At 37.6% G+C, this 13,337-nt stretch overlaps 1 protein-coding gene and 1 pseudogene across 1 annotated transcript; one reads left to right on the top strand and one right to left on the bottom strand.

Annotated features, from left to right (window-relative positions):
* The first annotated feature begins 2,169 nt into the window (after positions 1–2,169).
* On the top strand, positions 2,170–11,436 carry LOC9646541 (annotated as a pseudogene).
* Positions 11,437–11,610: 174 nt separating this feature from the next.
* On the bottom strand, positions 11,611–12,201 carry LOC9646540 (protein D2). The gene has a single exon (XM_002976191.1). The coding sequence runs from the start codon at positions 12,199–12,201 to the stop codon at positions 11,611–11,613; it is 591 nt and encodes a 196-aa protein (XP_002976237.1).
* Positions 12,202–13,337: the final 1,136 nt, after the last annotated feature.

Raw genomic sequence — 13,337 nt, 5'->3', positions numbered from 1 at the left:
CCACATGCAATGTGAATGGCAAAGAAAATTTACAAGAGGAGAAAGATCACAAAAGGTGATTGTTTGTTCATTCTTTTTTTCTTGCGTGTTCTTATTTTCAGGGTCCCATGCTTAGCATCACTCCAAAGAAGGCCAATTGGGACTTGTGTAAAGACCTACAAAGAAGCTGGAGAAACTGGGAGAAACAAACAATGCATGCTATTCTAAGCTTCTATGTTCTTGAAACTTATCTTAGTTTTCTTTCTCGCTGGCTGCTCAAAGCAGGCTATAACAAGACTAACTTAAGTTTCTATTCTCTACAATGTCACTTTTTTGTTCTCAAGCTTTGATATTTAGAGCTGTTTTTGCTTGAGCTTTGACACCAGTTCCTTAGGGTGCATAATCCTGTAGTACCACTTTTTAAAGCCTGGCTTATCTGCTTGATAAAGAGAGGAAGTGGCTGCAATCTCGTTTGATTTGCTTCTTCTCATTGCGAGGGTTTGGGACCACTAGGTTGTGCTCAAAAGAAGGCAGGATTTTGTTTGATTTGCTTCTTCTCAAGATTATGTTTGCATTTCTAGAGTAGGAGACGATGTTCTCCTTCTCGTTGCGAACATCGTCACAGTTTCCCATCAGTTTCAATGAGAAAGAATTTGACGCAACTCCTCCAGACTTCGAGTTTGAAGATCAAATCAGGCCGAACCAGGCAACGAAAGATTAACTTTCATTTTTAGTTTTTCCTTGTAGAACATAAGTTACTCGTCCGTGATGTAGGCGTTACTCTGAGACATGAATCCCTTGCATTCGGACCCAAAGCTCGCCGCAGATGCAGGGTAAGCTTTGTTATTCTTGCGAATGACGTCTGTGACGGGATTTAAAAACACAGCTTCCAGCGTCCCATTCTTCATGGGCTTTGCATGCTTAGCTATGCCGTGAGAGCTATAATTCGGTGCGGCTGCGACGGTGATCCGATGAGAATTGCAACGATCAGCTCCAGGTTCCTGCACCACGTCCTCGTAACATTGAACAAGGCAAGAGCTTGCAGTAAGCACTCGCAATCGTTTCTCTTGCTAGATCATCCCTGTAACGCTTGCTTCTTCTTTCAGGATCTCCTTCAAGTGTAAAGTTAAGGAGAGAGGCGAAGTCGTCCTATCTGGGACAGTGTTCTTGAGCAACAACACCATACACCACTCTAAACTGTAATTGTATCTCTTTTCTCTATTTTCGTTCTCTTAATTCAAAGAACATTACATCTATAATCTCGCCACCTTTATAACATTGCGACGATCTTGTTCTAACAATTGTTGAATCTCTTTTCTCTAGTTTTGAACAACACGCAATGATTCAAAGAAGCCACCTTTTTAACATTGGAACATTCTCGTTCTAAAGTTTAGGGTGAGCTGCGCAACAAAGGAAGTCGTTGCTACTGGGCTGCCAAGGTTGTAAGCGCTTGCGACCGCTTCCCAGTCCTTGACGAATCTATCCGCGAGAGGCGTATTGATCTGCCCTTGCTGCTTATACAGTATAAACTCGTACTTGTGCTGCATGAAATCGTGGGGTGCAGGCCTCATATACTCCTCCAAAATTGTGCCAGCGTCAACCTTTGATCCAGGGATGTTGGCGATCCAATAGTGGACGTACGTGAATTGATCTGCCAATGTAAACATCGACCGCGAAGCTCGCCTATCTATCATCACGATGGAGTAAAGCTGCGCAGGATCAACATGTCCTGGGACCATAACGTTAGGATGAATCGCGGTTTGTGGGCACGTCAAAAGGGTTCCATCGGTGAAGTTATCCTTTCCTGTGTAGGAAACAGCTATAGAGATCGATTTCTCCACTGCTAGAGATCCTGGCGATGGAGATCGTGGTGGAGTAGACGCTAACAATCGCGAAGAAGTAGCTCCTGCAAAGAATATAGCCAAGAAAGCAACTACCAGAAGCTTCCTCATTGATCCTTTGTTGTGTTGTGATCACTTTGATACCTAGATTTATATAGTGATTTACCTTTTAACATAGGGTTTATGCATTCCTTTCTGGCACCTAGACTATTAATGGTACCCTTTTGTTTATCTAGTCCTAACCTAAATTCTGCTTTCTTAATGGTACCCTTTTGTTTATCTAGTCCTAGCCTAAATTCTGCTGTTACGTTTCAAACATGCCGCGTTAAAGAAAAGAGAGAGGGGGAATATGCCTCGCGTTGCTTTGCAAGAGGCTCCTCTCAGGCTGGAGTCGCTGGTGGGGAGCGCAGCAGCACCTCCGGGACAAGGAGCGCCGCCTCCAAGCGGTGGCGTGCCAGGCCAAATTCCTGCGTGCCTGGGACCAGGACACCCTCGATTTGCCACTGTTGGATGTGACGCTCAAGGCGTGTGATGGGCCGGATGTGTGCGCGCACAAGGCAATCCTGGTAAGCGATCTTTCTCTAAAACGCTAGCACTAGCTCCATCCATTGGCATTTCTTTCCTTTGCTTGATTGTTTTTCGTGATCTTTCTGGAAGCAAAATAGGAACTAGTGAAATTGCCAGACAGTATATAAATCGACTATGATTTTGTAACTTTGATTATATTGATTACACTGCAGTATTTTGCCCTAAAATGCAGAAGATCTGTATGTGGCTTTGGAGCACATCTGGAGGACATATGTCTAATTGATTTTGGTGCCGACAAAACTCACTCAAGATTTAATGAGTTTTGTAGATTGTGAATTAGAAGCAATAGTGGTTGCGATCTAGGTGGAAGATCATGATGGAGAACTAATCACAATAACAGATCTAACATCAAATTATGAAGTAGCAATAACATATAAGGAGTTAGAGGAGTTATGTGAAGAGTTTCAATCTGAGCTAAGTGAAGCCTTAAATTCAGATTATGATCTAGAGGTTAGGGAAGCTGTAGCAGCACATGCATAAAGCTTTAATTTGAGCTAGATGGAGCCTCAAATTATCCAAAGTTTGGGGAAGTCATAATAGGACACTAAGAGTTAAAGGAAGGAGCCTTAATTTTAGACTATGTTCCAAAGCTTGATAGAGCCACAGCAACACACTAGGAGTTAAAGGAGCTAGGTAGAGAACTTAAATTTGAGAGGACTTTCATCCAGATGCAAGCAATGGATGAATAAAACCTTTCATTAGGCATTCTACAAAATTCTGAAGGTGTGTCTCTAAAGAGACTATTATTGAGATAGAATGGTATCCATATCAAAGTACCATTGCAATGAAGGTAATTTTATGTTTCACTATCTTCCACTAGCTAAGCAGCTGAATTTACTAATATCAAGTGTGTCATCTTGCTATAAATACCTTCACTTGTGGAGAAAATGAAATGAATGGTTTGAAGGAATTTTATTAATGATCAAGGAATTCTAGCACAATAGTAAGTTTTGGCAGAGTTATAGATTTTAAGATTTAAATTCATCTTTTGGATCAATCAAGATAATGTATCATTCAACTTTCTATCGTCTTTTATAAAGGTTCTTTTTCATATAGGGTGATCCTTGTCAATATGTATCGATTCTATATTGGGATGATTATCAAAGCTCAAAGACCATTCATCATTCTTGTATTGTTATAAAAGTTGAATTTCATGATGGATGATGGATGGATGGTGTTAAACCATTACCTATAATATTGCCTTTTCTTGGATAAATTGGTAAATTCCTTATATGTCTTAGTTGAAGTAGTTTGTCATGGAGCTTGTATTCAAAGGCTAAATTTGTGTTGTGGTGAAACTCAAGTAAAAGACAATGATGTAAAATATCTGAGATTGAAAGGAAGAATTTTTCTATAGGCAAAGGAAGTAGATGGTGTTTCCTATAACTTTGAGCTAAAAATAACAGACCATTCAAAACAAAATACAAAGAAAGGAATTGCATGCCTCATTTCAAATAACTCCCTTGAAAATATAAATTATGGCCTTTAAGCATGTAAAAATATTTACTCTCTACTTAATGTCCATTTGATAATATCACTCTCTTTCCTGTTTCATAGAAAACACCTCTTAATAAAGTAGTTTAGAAAATGGACTTAAATTTTCACTTCTCAACAAATTTAATAAGTTGACTTCCGACTTTTTAAGCCTCCTCTTTTGAGCTTATATGTGCATCAAAATACCAACTCAAAACTTGTAATAATCAACAATTTACTATATATATATTTAACACTCTTTCCATAATTTTTTGTACAGCTATTCTAATAAGAGTTTATAGCCATTCTAAAGGTAATTTGCTGTCTTCATTGTCAAATCTATCATATATAACTTCAGTTGTTAAAAGTTTTGAGAAGTAATAGATTGAACTTACATCACTTGTCATCAATTATTAAAATAGAAAATAAGTAAACGATATAAATGAAATATGTTAGTTATTCATAATGCTTGAATACTTCTTGACTATCCTCTCAAACCTATAGCACCATATTATGTAATGTGACACATGCCACTCCATATTATTGATCATCTCCCCACTTTATGAATAATAAAAATGAATATTAAGAGTGGAAAAGATAAAAACCATACTCAAGTGGTGATATGTTTAGTTTATAAGATTTTTTCACAATAAATACCAAAAGCACACAAGAGTGTCCTTTTAACTTAAAGAGCACTTTTTGTCTAACCTTCTGCAACTGTATGTGTGTAAAAAAAGTGTATAATATCAATTTAAAATATCTTTGGGAACATTAAAAAATTAGATCAAGAAAAGTTGAATGAATGCTTTGTTTTCTTCAACATTGAATAGTTGGTATTGTTCAAATTCCTGAGGCTAAATGCTTCCTACTATGTTAAAAGGTAGTTATTGTCAGATATATATAACAATCTTGTCAACTTTGCTTTTATGATTAAGCAGTAAATCTTATTCATGATAAAATACACATCATAACACTCAATTTCTATAAAAAGTACATTATAAAAAATTTCAAAGCAGCAACAAATCAAATTCATATATCTTGTAAAGCCTCTAAAGTTTTAAAATAGAAACAAAAGTTCATTTTTCTTTAAAGTTCATCATAAGTTTGTATCTAATACTCTCAAAATACCCAGTTGCTAAAACTTTGGTAATAGCATTTCATGTAACTCTTTGATATGGATGAGGAGTATGCTTACAAGCCTTTTTTGTGTTAGAAATCTACTTTGCAATCAATTATTGAGATATATGATAACTTTTGTCCTCTTCTTCTTTTCTTAAATATCAATGTGGTCCTGTACATTTGTGATTCTCCTTATTAAAAAAAAGTGTCAATGACAATGGAGAGCTCCAGAGAGAAATATTTTGGCCTTACACAAAGTAGGATAATCTCCTATAAAAGCAAAAAGCAAAACTCTCAAAATAAATCACTTGCCTCTGGATAATTGAAATCCACTTCTACACTTGTGAGGAAAAGTTACTCTAGATCATTACTGAAAGTTGCTTAACACCTATTTGATATCCTTTTTAGTTAAACTTCTTGAAAAGGGAATAAAAAATAGTGGTAATGGTTTAAATAAACTTCTCCACCATTCAGAATTTCAGATTTTATGATGGCATAAAGGTGGTGGACGATCTTTGAGCCTTAACAGCCATCCTAATGTAAAATCACCCCATAGTGATAAAGATCACTTTTTGTGAAAAGGAACCTTTAGAATAGAGGATAAAAATTTGAATGATATATTACCTTGATTGATCCAAAAGATAAATTTGGATCCTAAAATCTATGACTGCCAAAACTTATTGCCATGTTAAAATTCCTTGATCATCGATAGAGTTTCTTTAAACCATTCATTTTGTTTTCTTCATAAGAAAAGGCATTTATAGCAGGATAAGTTACCTTCACTACAATAAGACCTTGTTCAAAATTATTTATATCTCTATAATAGTCTCTTCGTGAACACACCTCCAGAATTTTGTAAAATGTCTTTTTGTGTAGCTAAAGAAAGGTTCTATTCATTCATTATTTATTGCACCTAGATGAAAATCCTCTCAAATTCAAGCTCTTTACCTAACTTTTCTAGCTGTTATGGCTCCATTAAACTCCAAATCATAATCTGAATTTAAGGCTTCCTCCTCTAGCTCCTAATATACTATTATGGCTTCCTTAAGCTTTGGATCATTATCTCAATTTGAGGCTCTAGCTAGCTTAGGTTGAGGCTTTTTACCGTTTGGCTCCCAGTGTAATAATGCAGCTTTCCCAAGCTCTAGATCACAATCTGAATCTAAAGCTTCACTTAGCTTTTTACATACCTTTAGGTTTTAATAAGGCTATTATTACTTCACAATCTAATGCTATATCTGCTATTGCTCCATTATGATCTTCTCTAACTCCACCTAGATCTTAAACACTATCTACTACTGTGGTTTCTAGATCACTAATATAATTCACTAAATATCAACAACAATGTTGATGCCAAGATCAATTGAACAACAAGTATTTTCCAGATCCACATCAAACTCATCTATAAATTTTTTTCATTTTAAGGCATAATACTTAATAGGGCATTGTGGCCACATTATGTTAGTCAATATCTCCCATTTATAATCAAAATTATATCAATATATATACTTTCTAGCAATTTCACTAGATCACTAGTATGATTTTCCTGGATTGGCAATAATTAAGATTAGAATGGGATGATTGGTTCTTATTACTTTTACTTTAGTTTTAGCTTTGTTTTAAAGCTTTTGAGTTAAAGAATTGGGACCCCAAAATCCAAAAGGTGAAATCTAATAATAATAATAAAATTCAATAACAAAAAAATATTTCATCACTTACAATCCAATAACAACAAAAAAATCCAAGGTAAAATCAAATAAACAACAATTAAAAAAAAAAAAAAAAAACCAAGAAGTAAAATCTTTCTACTTAAAAATGTAATATACATGGTTTTTACAATTTACCTTATAGTGATTTACTATAGAATAACCATAAAGTGAAACCTAAACCCTTAAATACATAGGCCAAAAGCAGTAGAGTGAAACTTAAGTTTCAAGGCCTCAAGGCACTGAATGAAAGAATGAAGCCAAACTCTTAGGTATATAGCTCTAGAGTGAAGGAACTAAGGCATAAAATAACTTTTAAATATATAACTTAATGACCAAAAAGGCAGGAGTATAGAATGACTTTGGAATAGTTTTAAAAGATCTAATATCCTAACACTAAGACCAACACACAAAACAAAGCTAATAGAGTTTAATACTATTTCAGCATATTAGTGGCTTAACATAAAAATATAGGTACTCCATTGGTTAGCATAGTATGGAGTTTGGGCCTCTAGATGCAATATAAGGACAAGATTTTCTAAATGTGGAATGGTGCTAGATTGTAAATCTAATGCAAGTTCAAAACCATCATATTCAAGATAATCTTTACATATCATAGATATGTCTCACTAATAAATCTAGATTTTATAACTTTTTATAAATTGTTAATGGGACCAAATGGGGAATGATAATAAGAGTGTTTTGGCAGACACAATAAGCTATTATATAATGAATATTAAGGGACCAATGTTAATATTGCAGGGATTCCCAACACTAATAAGTGCAAAGTAATATATGAGTTTCTTATCTTAGGTTGAATGTACTTAGCAAAAACACATAGAAGTTCTTACCTTATGTTTATCTGGGATAAGCATATACATAATGATCAATTTTTCAACTAACTTGGACAAAGACTAATAAAGAGAATTAACAATACTGACTTTTTGCCGTTATGGCAATAAGAGAAGAATATTTGAAAAGACTTACCAATAGATAATTTTTGATATCTACAATCACATTTGCAACAAAAAACTTTAAATAAAACCTTAAGTTTTATTGTTATTTTTTTATTTGATTTCTTCTTCCATGAAAGCTTGTTTCTAAAGCTTTTGAGTAAGAGATTTGGATGAGAGGTTTTTCATCTTATTTTTCTTTCCACTTTCTTTTTTTTTTGTTGTTATTCCTTGAAAGATTTATGTTAATGCTTTTGAGTGAAAGTCATGTTTAACAATAGCCTTGCCAAAGAAAAAGCTCTCAATCCCACATATTTTTTCACATGTGAGCACTTGTGTCTTTTTGGTTTGTCTACCTTTTCTAGTGAGAGTCAGGAAGTCTTTCATATTTAGCTTTGTTTAGCTTTCCCTGACAAACATTGTACATACTCCAAAGGCCTCAACTATAATTCTTGCTACCATACCAGCACTTTATGTGGTCTAAATTTCTTAATGAACTTAAGTATCTACATGACTTTAGTTAGTGCTTGTTTTAGATTTTAGTGAAAATGATGGCTACCAAGTTTTGAGAAGAATAGTAATGAATGCGAGGAAGATCGAAAAGCTATGTTGCTATCCAGTCCAGTATAATAAACAAAATCCTATAATACCAATCAAAATCTCTCTTTTTAACATTTTTATAGACAAAAGCTATTCTTTTTCTGACATAGGAGAGCATGCACTTCCATTTCTAAGAGAAGCAGCCAAGAAGTGCTTGAAGTTTATGACTTTCAGATGTGTTTTGTGGAAGCAAGAGGAAGCTTCGATTTGGAAAAGCTGGTATTTTCAGTGATAATTACATGACTTGATTCATGCTTTTGCATATGGAGTAGGCTTGGATTATAGTTGGCAACTGCAATAGTTTTTCATCAAAGATCCTAGTGTTAAGCTTTTTTTTCAGTAGGTTTGAGATGATTTCTTTCACTTTGCAGGTAAATAGACACATAACTCCTTCATGGAAACTGTGGAAGAACATAGAGTTCATGGTAAGTACTACTAAGTGTTTTTTTTTTCTTCTTCTATTGACAGTTAGAAGGTTCTTCCCACATTTACAGTTCTTTTCAATAATAGGCTTGCTGGTGATATTTACAGCCTCAAGTAACACTGCCAGCCTGGATAGAGGATTTTTTCAAAAAAACTTTTATGGAAACTTTTATGGCAAAATTTTAGGAAGAATGACAAAAATTTCACTAGCCAAGCTGTTGTGAAGGAAACTCTTCAGATGCATCCTTGCTCTCCTGGTCTTGGTTGGCAATTCATGATGTAAGCTTGGCTGCTCACCACATCCCTGCATAGCCATAGTAAACATGTGGTCCAAAAATCTATCCATCTGGTCTCCAGAGAGATTGCTTAAGCAAGACATCAACATGAATGGAATTGACTTATGTCGCACTCCATTTAGAGCTGGTCGGTGAGTGTGTTTTGAGATTGTTCTCCTCTGATCGCAACTTAGTGGTACTGTGATGATGCTATAGCCTCCCAAACCTTGGCAATGTCAAGCACTTGAGAAGAAGAAATCAAACTAAATCTTGCCTTCTTCGAGGTTCTGCGACGACACCACAGCCTTACTCTAGAAATGCAACGTAATCTTGAGAAACAAAATCCTGCCTTCTTTGGAGCACAACCTAGTGGTCCCAAACCCTAGTAATGAGAAGAAGCAAATCAAACGAGATTGCAGCCACTTCCTCTCTTTATCAAGCAGATAAGCAGGCTTAAAAAAGTGGCACTACAGGATTATGCACCCAAAGGAACTGGTGGTCAAAGTGCTCAAGCAGAAACAGCTCTAAATATCAAAGCTTGAGAACAAAAAAGTGACATCGTAGAGAATAGAAACTTAATTTAGTCTTGTTATAGCCTGCTTTGAGCAGCCAGAGAGAAAGAAAACTAAGATAAGTTTCAAGAACATAGAAGCTTAGAATAGCATGCATTGTTTGTTTCTCCAGTTTCTCCAGCTTCTTTGTAGGTCTTTACACAAGTCCCAATTGGCCTTCTTTGGAGTGATGCTAAGCATGGGACCCTGAAAATAAGAACACGCAAGAAAAAAAGAATGAACAAACAATCACCTTTTGTGATCTTTCTCCTCTTGTAAATTTTCTTTGCCATTCACATTGCATGTGGAGATGTTGATGCAGAAATGAGATCCTGACAGAAAATCCATGACTCTATCAAAATTTACTGCCATGCCAAAATTCCTTAATCACTAATAGAGTTCCTTCAAGCCATCTGTTTCATGTTCTCCAGAAGTGAAGGTATTTATGGCAGAATGTCATGCTTGACATTAATAGTCTCTTTAGGGACACACCACCAAACTTCTGTAGAGTGTCTTCTTGTGTAGTTAATGAGAGGTTACATTCATCCATCTGGATGAAAATCCTCTTGGATTGGAGATCTCTGCCTGGCTCCTCTGGCTCCCAATGTGCCGCTATCATAATTTGAATCTGAGGCTCCTTCATCTGGCTCCCAGTGTGCTGCTGTGGATATCTCTCCATCACAGTTCCACCTCTATCTGCTGCTGCAGCTTTTGGATCACAATCTACAGAACTCACCAGATTTTGTTGGCACCAAGATTGATCAGACAGCAAGCGTCTTTCTAGATTGACATCATATCTTCCCATTCATAATCAAAGTTACAAAATCTAATTCCTAACCTAACTGCCATCTCTTGTTTTAGCCTGGAAAAAAATGTATATAATTTGCAGCTTTGATCCGAAGCTACTGGTGGTGAACAGTATGTGGAAATTTACAAACCACATCCAACGAGTGCACGGGTAAGGTTTCTCTTTTCTCTTTTTCCTTGAATTTCAAGTGTCTTTATCTTTGTAAATTCAGGTTCGTAGGAGCAAACGAATTTCAGGTCTTCACGACAAAGGTACGACTGTTTCGTTTTTCATGCGCAAAAATGATAGGCCTGAGCGTCACTTTTCCAGGAGCCGCGTTAATTGAAATGGAACTCTTGCACCGAGACATCGATACCGGGGAAGTGCTATGTCTGCAAAGGTGCTGTAGCTTTTGTCCCATTGGAGAGTAGGCCTAGCGCTAAGTCAACAATTTTGCAGGACTTTGGCATTTTTACGCGGTGCTGGCGGATTCTCGGCAGGTCCTGGAAACCCGTTCTCCTTCTCGTCGCGAACATCGTCGCAGTTTCCAGCCATCAGTTTCAATGAGAAAGAATTCGACGCAACTCCTCCAGACTTCCAGTTTGAAGATCAAATCAGGCCGAACCAGGTAAACGAGAGATTAATTTTCTTTTTTGGTTTTCCCTTTTAGAGCGTAAGTTACTTGTCCGTGATGTAGGCGTTACTTTACCGTCTTTCAGGAGACATGAATCCCTTGCATTCGGACCCAAAGTTCGCCGCAGATGCGGGGTAAGCTTTGTTCTTGCGAATGACTTCTGTGACGGGATTTAAAAACACAGCTTCCAGCGTCCCATTCTTCATGGGCTTTGCACGCTTGGCTATGCCGTGCGAGCTATAATTCGGTGCTGCTGTGACGGCGATCCGACGACGAGAATTGCGAGGATCAGCTCCAGGTTCCTGCACCACGTCTATCCGGGCGAAACGCTCGTAACATTGATGAAGAAAGAACAAGGTGAGAGCTCGCAGTAAGCGCCCGCAATCGTTTCTAGACCATCCCCATAACACTTGCTTCTTCTTTCAGGATCTCCTTCAAGTGCAAAGTTAAAGAGAGAGGCAAAGTCGTCCTATCCGGGACAGTGTTCTTGAGAAACAGTACCATACACCACTCTAAACTGTAATCGTATCTCTTTTCTCTATTTTCGTTCTCTTAATTCAAAGAACATTACATCTGTAATCTCGCCACCTTTATAACATTAGGACGATCTTGTTCTAACAATAGTTGAATCTCTTTTCTCTAGTTTCGAACAACACGCAATGATTCAAAGAAGCCACCTTTTTAACATTGGAACATTCTCGTTCTAAAGTTTAGGGTGAGCTGCGCAACAAAGGAAGTCGTTGCTACTGGGCTGCCAAGGTTGTAAGCACTTGCGACCGCTTCCCAGTCCTTGACGAATCTATCCGCGAGAGGCGTATTGATCTGCCCTTGCTGCTTATACAGTATAAACTCGTACTTGTGCTGCATGAAGTCGTGGGGTGCAGGCCTCATATACTCCTCCAAAATGGTGCCAGCGTCAACCTTTGATCCAGGGATGTTGGCGATCCAATAGTGGACGTACGTGAATTGATCTGCCAATGTAAACATCGACCGCGAAGCTCGCCTATCTATCATCACGATGGAGTAAAGCTGCGCAGGATCAACATCTCCTGGGACCATAACGTTGGGATGAATCGCGGTTTGCGGGCACGTCAAAAGGGTTCCATCGGCGAAGGTATCCTTTCCTGTGTAAGAAACAGCTATAGAGATCGATTTCTCCACTGCTAGAGATCCTGGCGATGGAGATCGTGGTGGAGTAGACGCTAACAATCGCGAAGAAGTAGCTCCTGCAAAGAATATAGCCAAGAAAGCAGCTAGCACAAGCTTCCTCATTGATCCTTTGTTGTGTTGTGATCACTTTGATACCTAGATTTATATAGTGATTTACCTTTTAACATAGGGTTTATGTATTCCTTTTTGGCACCTTTTCGATTTTATTTTCAATTTTATTTGACTAATTTTTCTTTCTTATTGGTACCTTTTTGTTTATCTAGTCCTAACCTAAATTCTGCTGTTACGCTTTCAAACACCCTTCTAAAGAAAAAAAATTCCCTCACACGGGAATATGCCTCGCGTGGATGCAAGAGGCTCCTCTCAGGGTACGAGTTTCGCTCCTACGCGATGGAGTTCGCGTATTGTGATCGATGCCACAGGGGCCGGATCCACAGGCTGGAGTCGCTGGTGGGGACACCTCCGGGACAAGGAGCGCCGCCTCTAAGCGGTGGCTTGCCAGGCCAAATTCCTGCGTGCCTGGGACCAGGACACCCTCGATTTGCCACTGTTGGATGTGACGCTCAAGGCGTGTGAGGGGCCAGATGTGTGCGCGCACAAGGCAATCCTCGTAAGCGATCTTTCTCTAAAACCCTAGCACTAGCTGCGTCTAGTTTATTTCTTTCCTTTGCTTGATTGTTTTTCGTGATCTTTCTGGAAGCAAAATAGGAACTAATGAAATTGCCAGACAGTATATAAATTGACTATGATTTTGTAATTTTGATTATATTGACTACACTGCAGTATTTTGCCCTAAAATGCAGAAGATCTGTAGATGTGCTTGATGTGGCTCTCCAGCACATGTGGAGGACACTTTCTGTCTAATTGATTTTGGTGGTCACATTGTCAAAGATCTAGTGAGTTTTGTAGATTGTGAATTAGAAGCGATAGTGGTTGCGATCTAGGTGGCAGATCTAACATCAAATTGTGAAGTAGCAATAACACATAGGGAGTTAGAGGAGTTATGTGAAGAATCTGAGCTAAGTGAAGTTTTAAATTCAGATTATGATCTAGAGGTTGTAGCAGCACATGGGGAGTGAGACCAACTAAGCATAAAGCTTTAATTTGAGCTAGATGGAGCCTCAGATTTAGATTATAATCCAAAGTTTGGGGAAGTCATAACAAGACACTAGGAGTTAAAGGAAGGAGTCTTAATTTTAGATTATGTTCCAAACCTTGATAGAGCCACAGCAACACAC

Source organism: Selaginella moellendorffii, unplaced genomic scaffold (assembly GCF_000143415.4).
Source record: "Selaginella moellendorffii unplaced genomic scaffold, v1.0 SELMOscaffold_30, whole genome shotgun sequence".
Taxonomy (NCBI): domain Eukaryota; kingdom Viridiplantae; phylum Streptophyta; class Lycopodiopsida; order Selaginellales; family Selaginellaceae; genus Selaginella; species Selaginella moellendorffii.
This window is presented reverse-complemented; position numbering and strand designations above follow the sequence as displayed.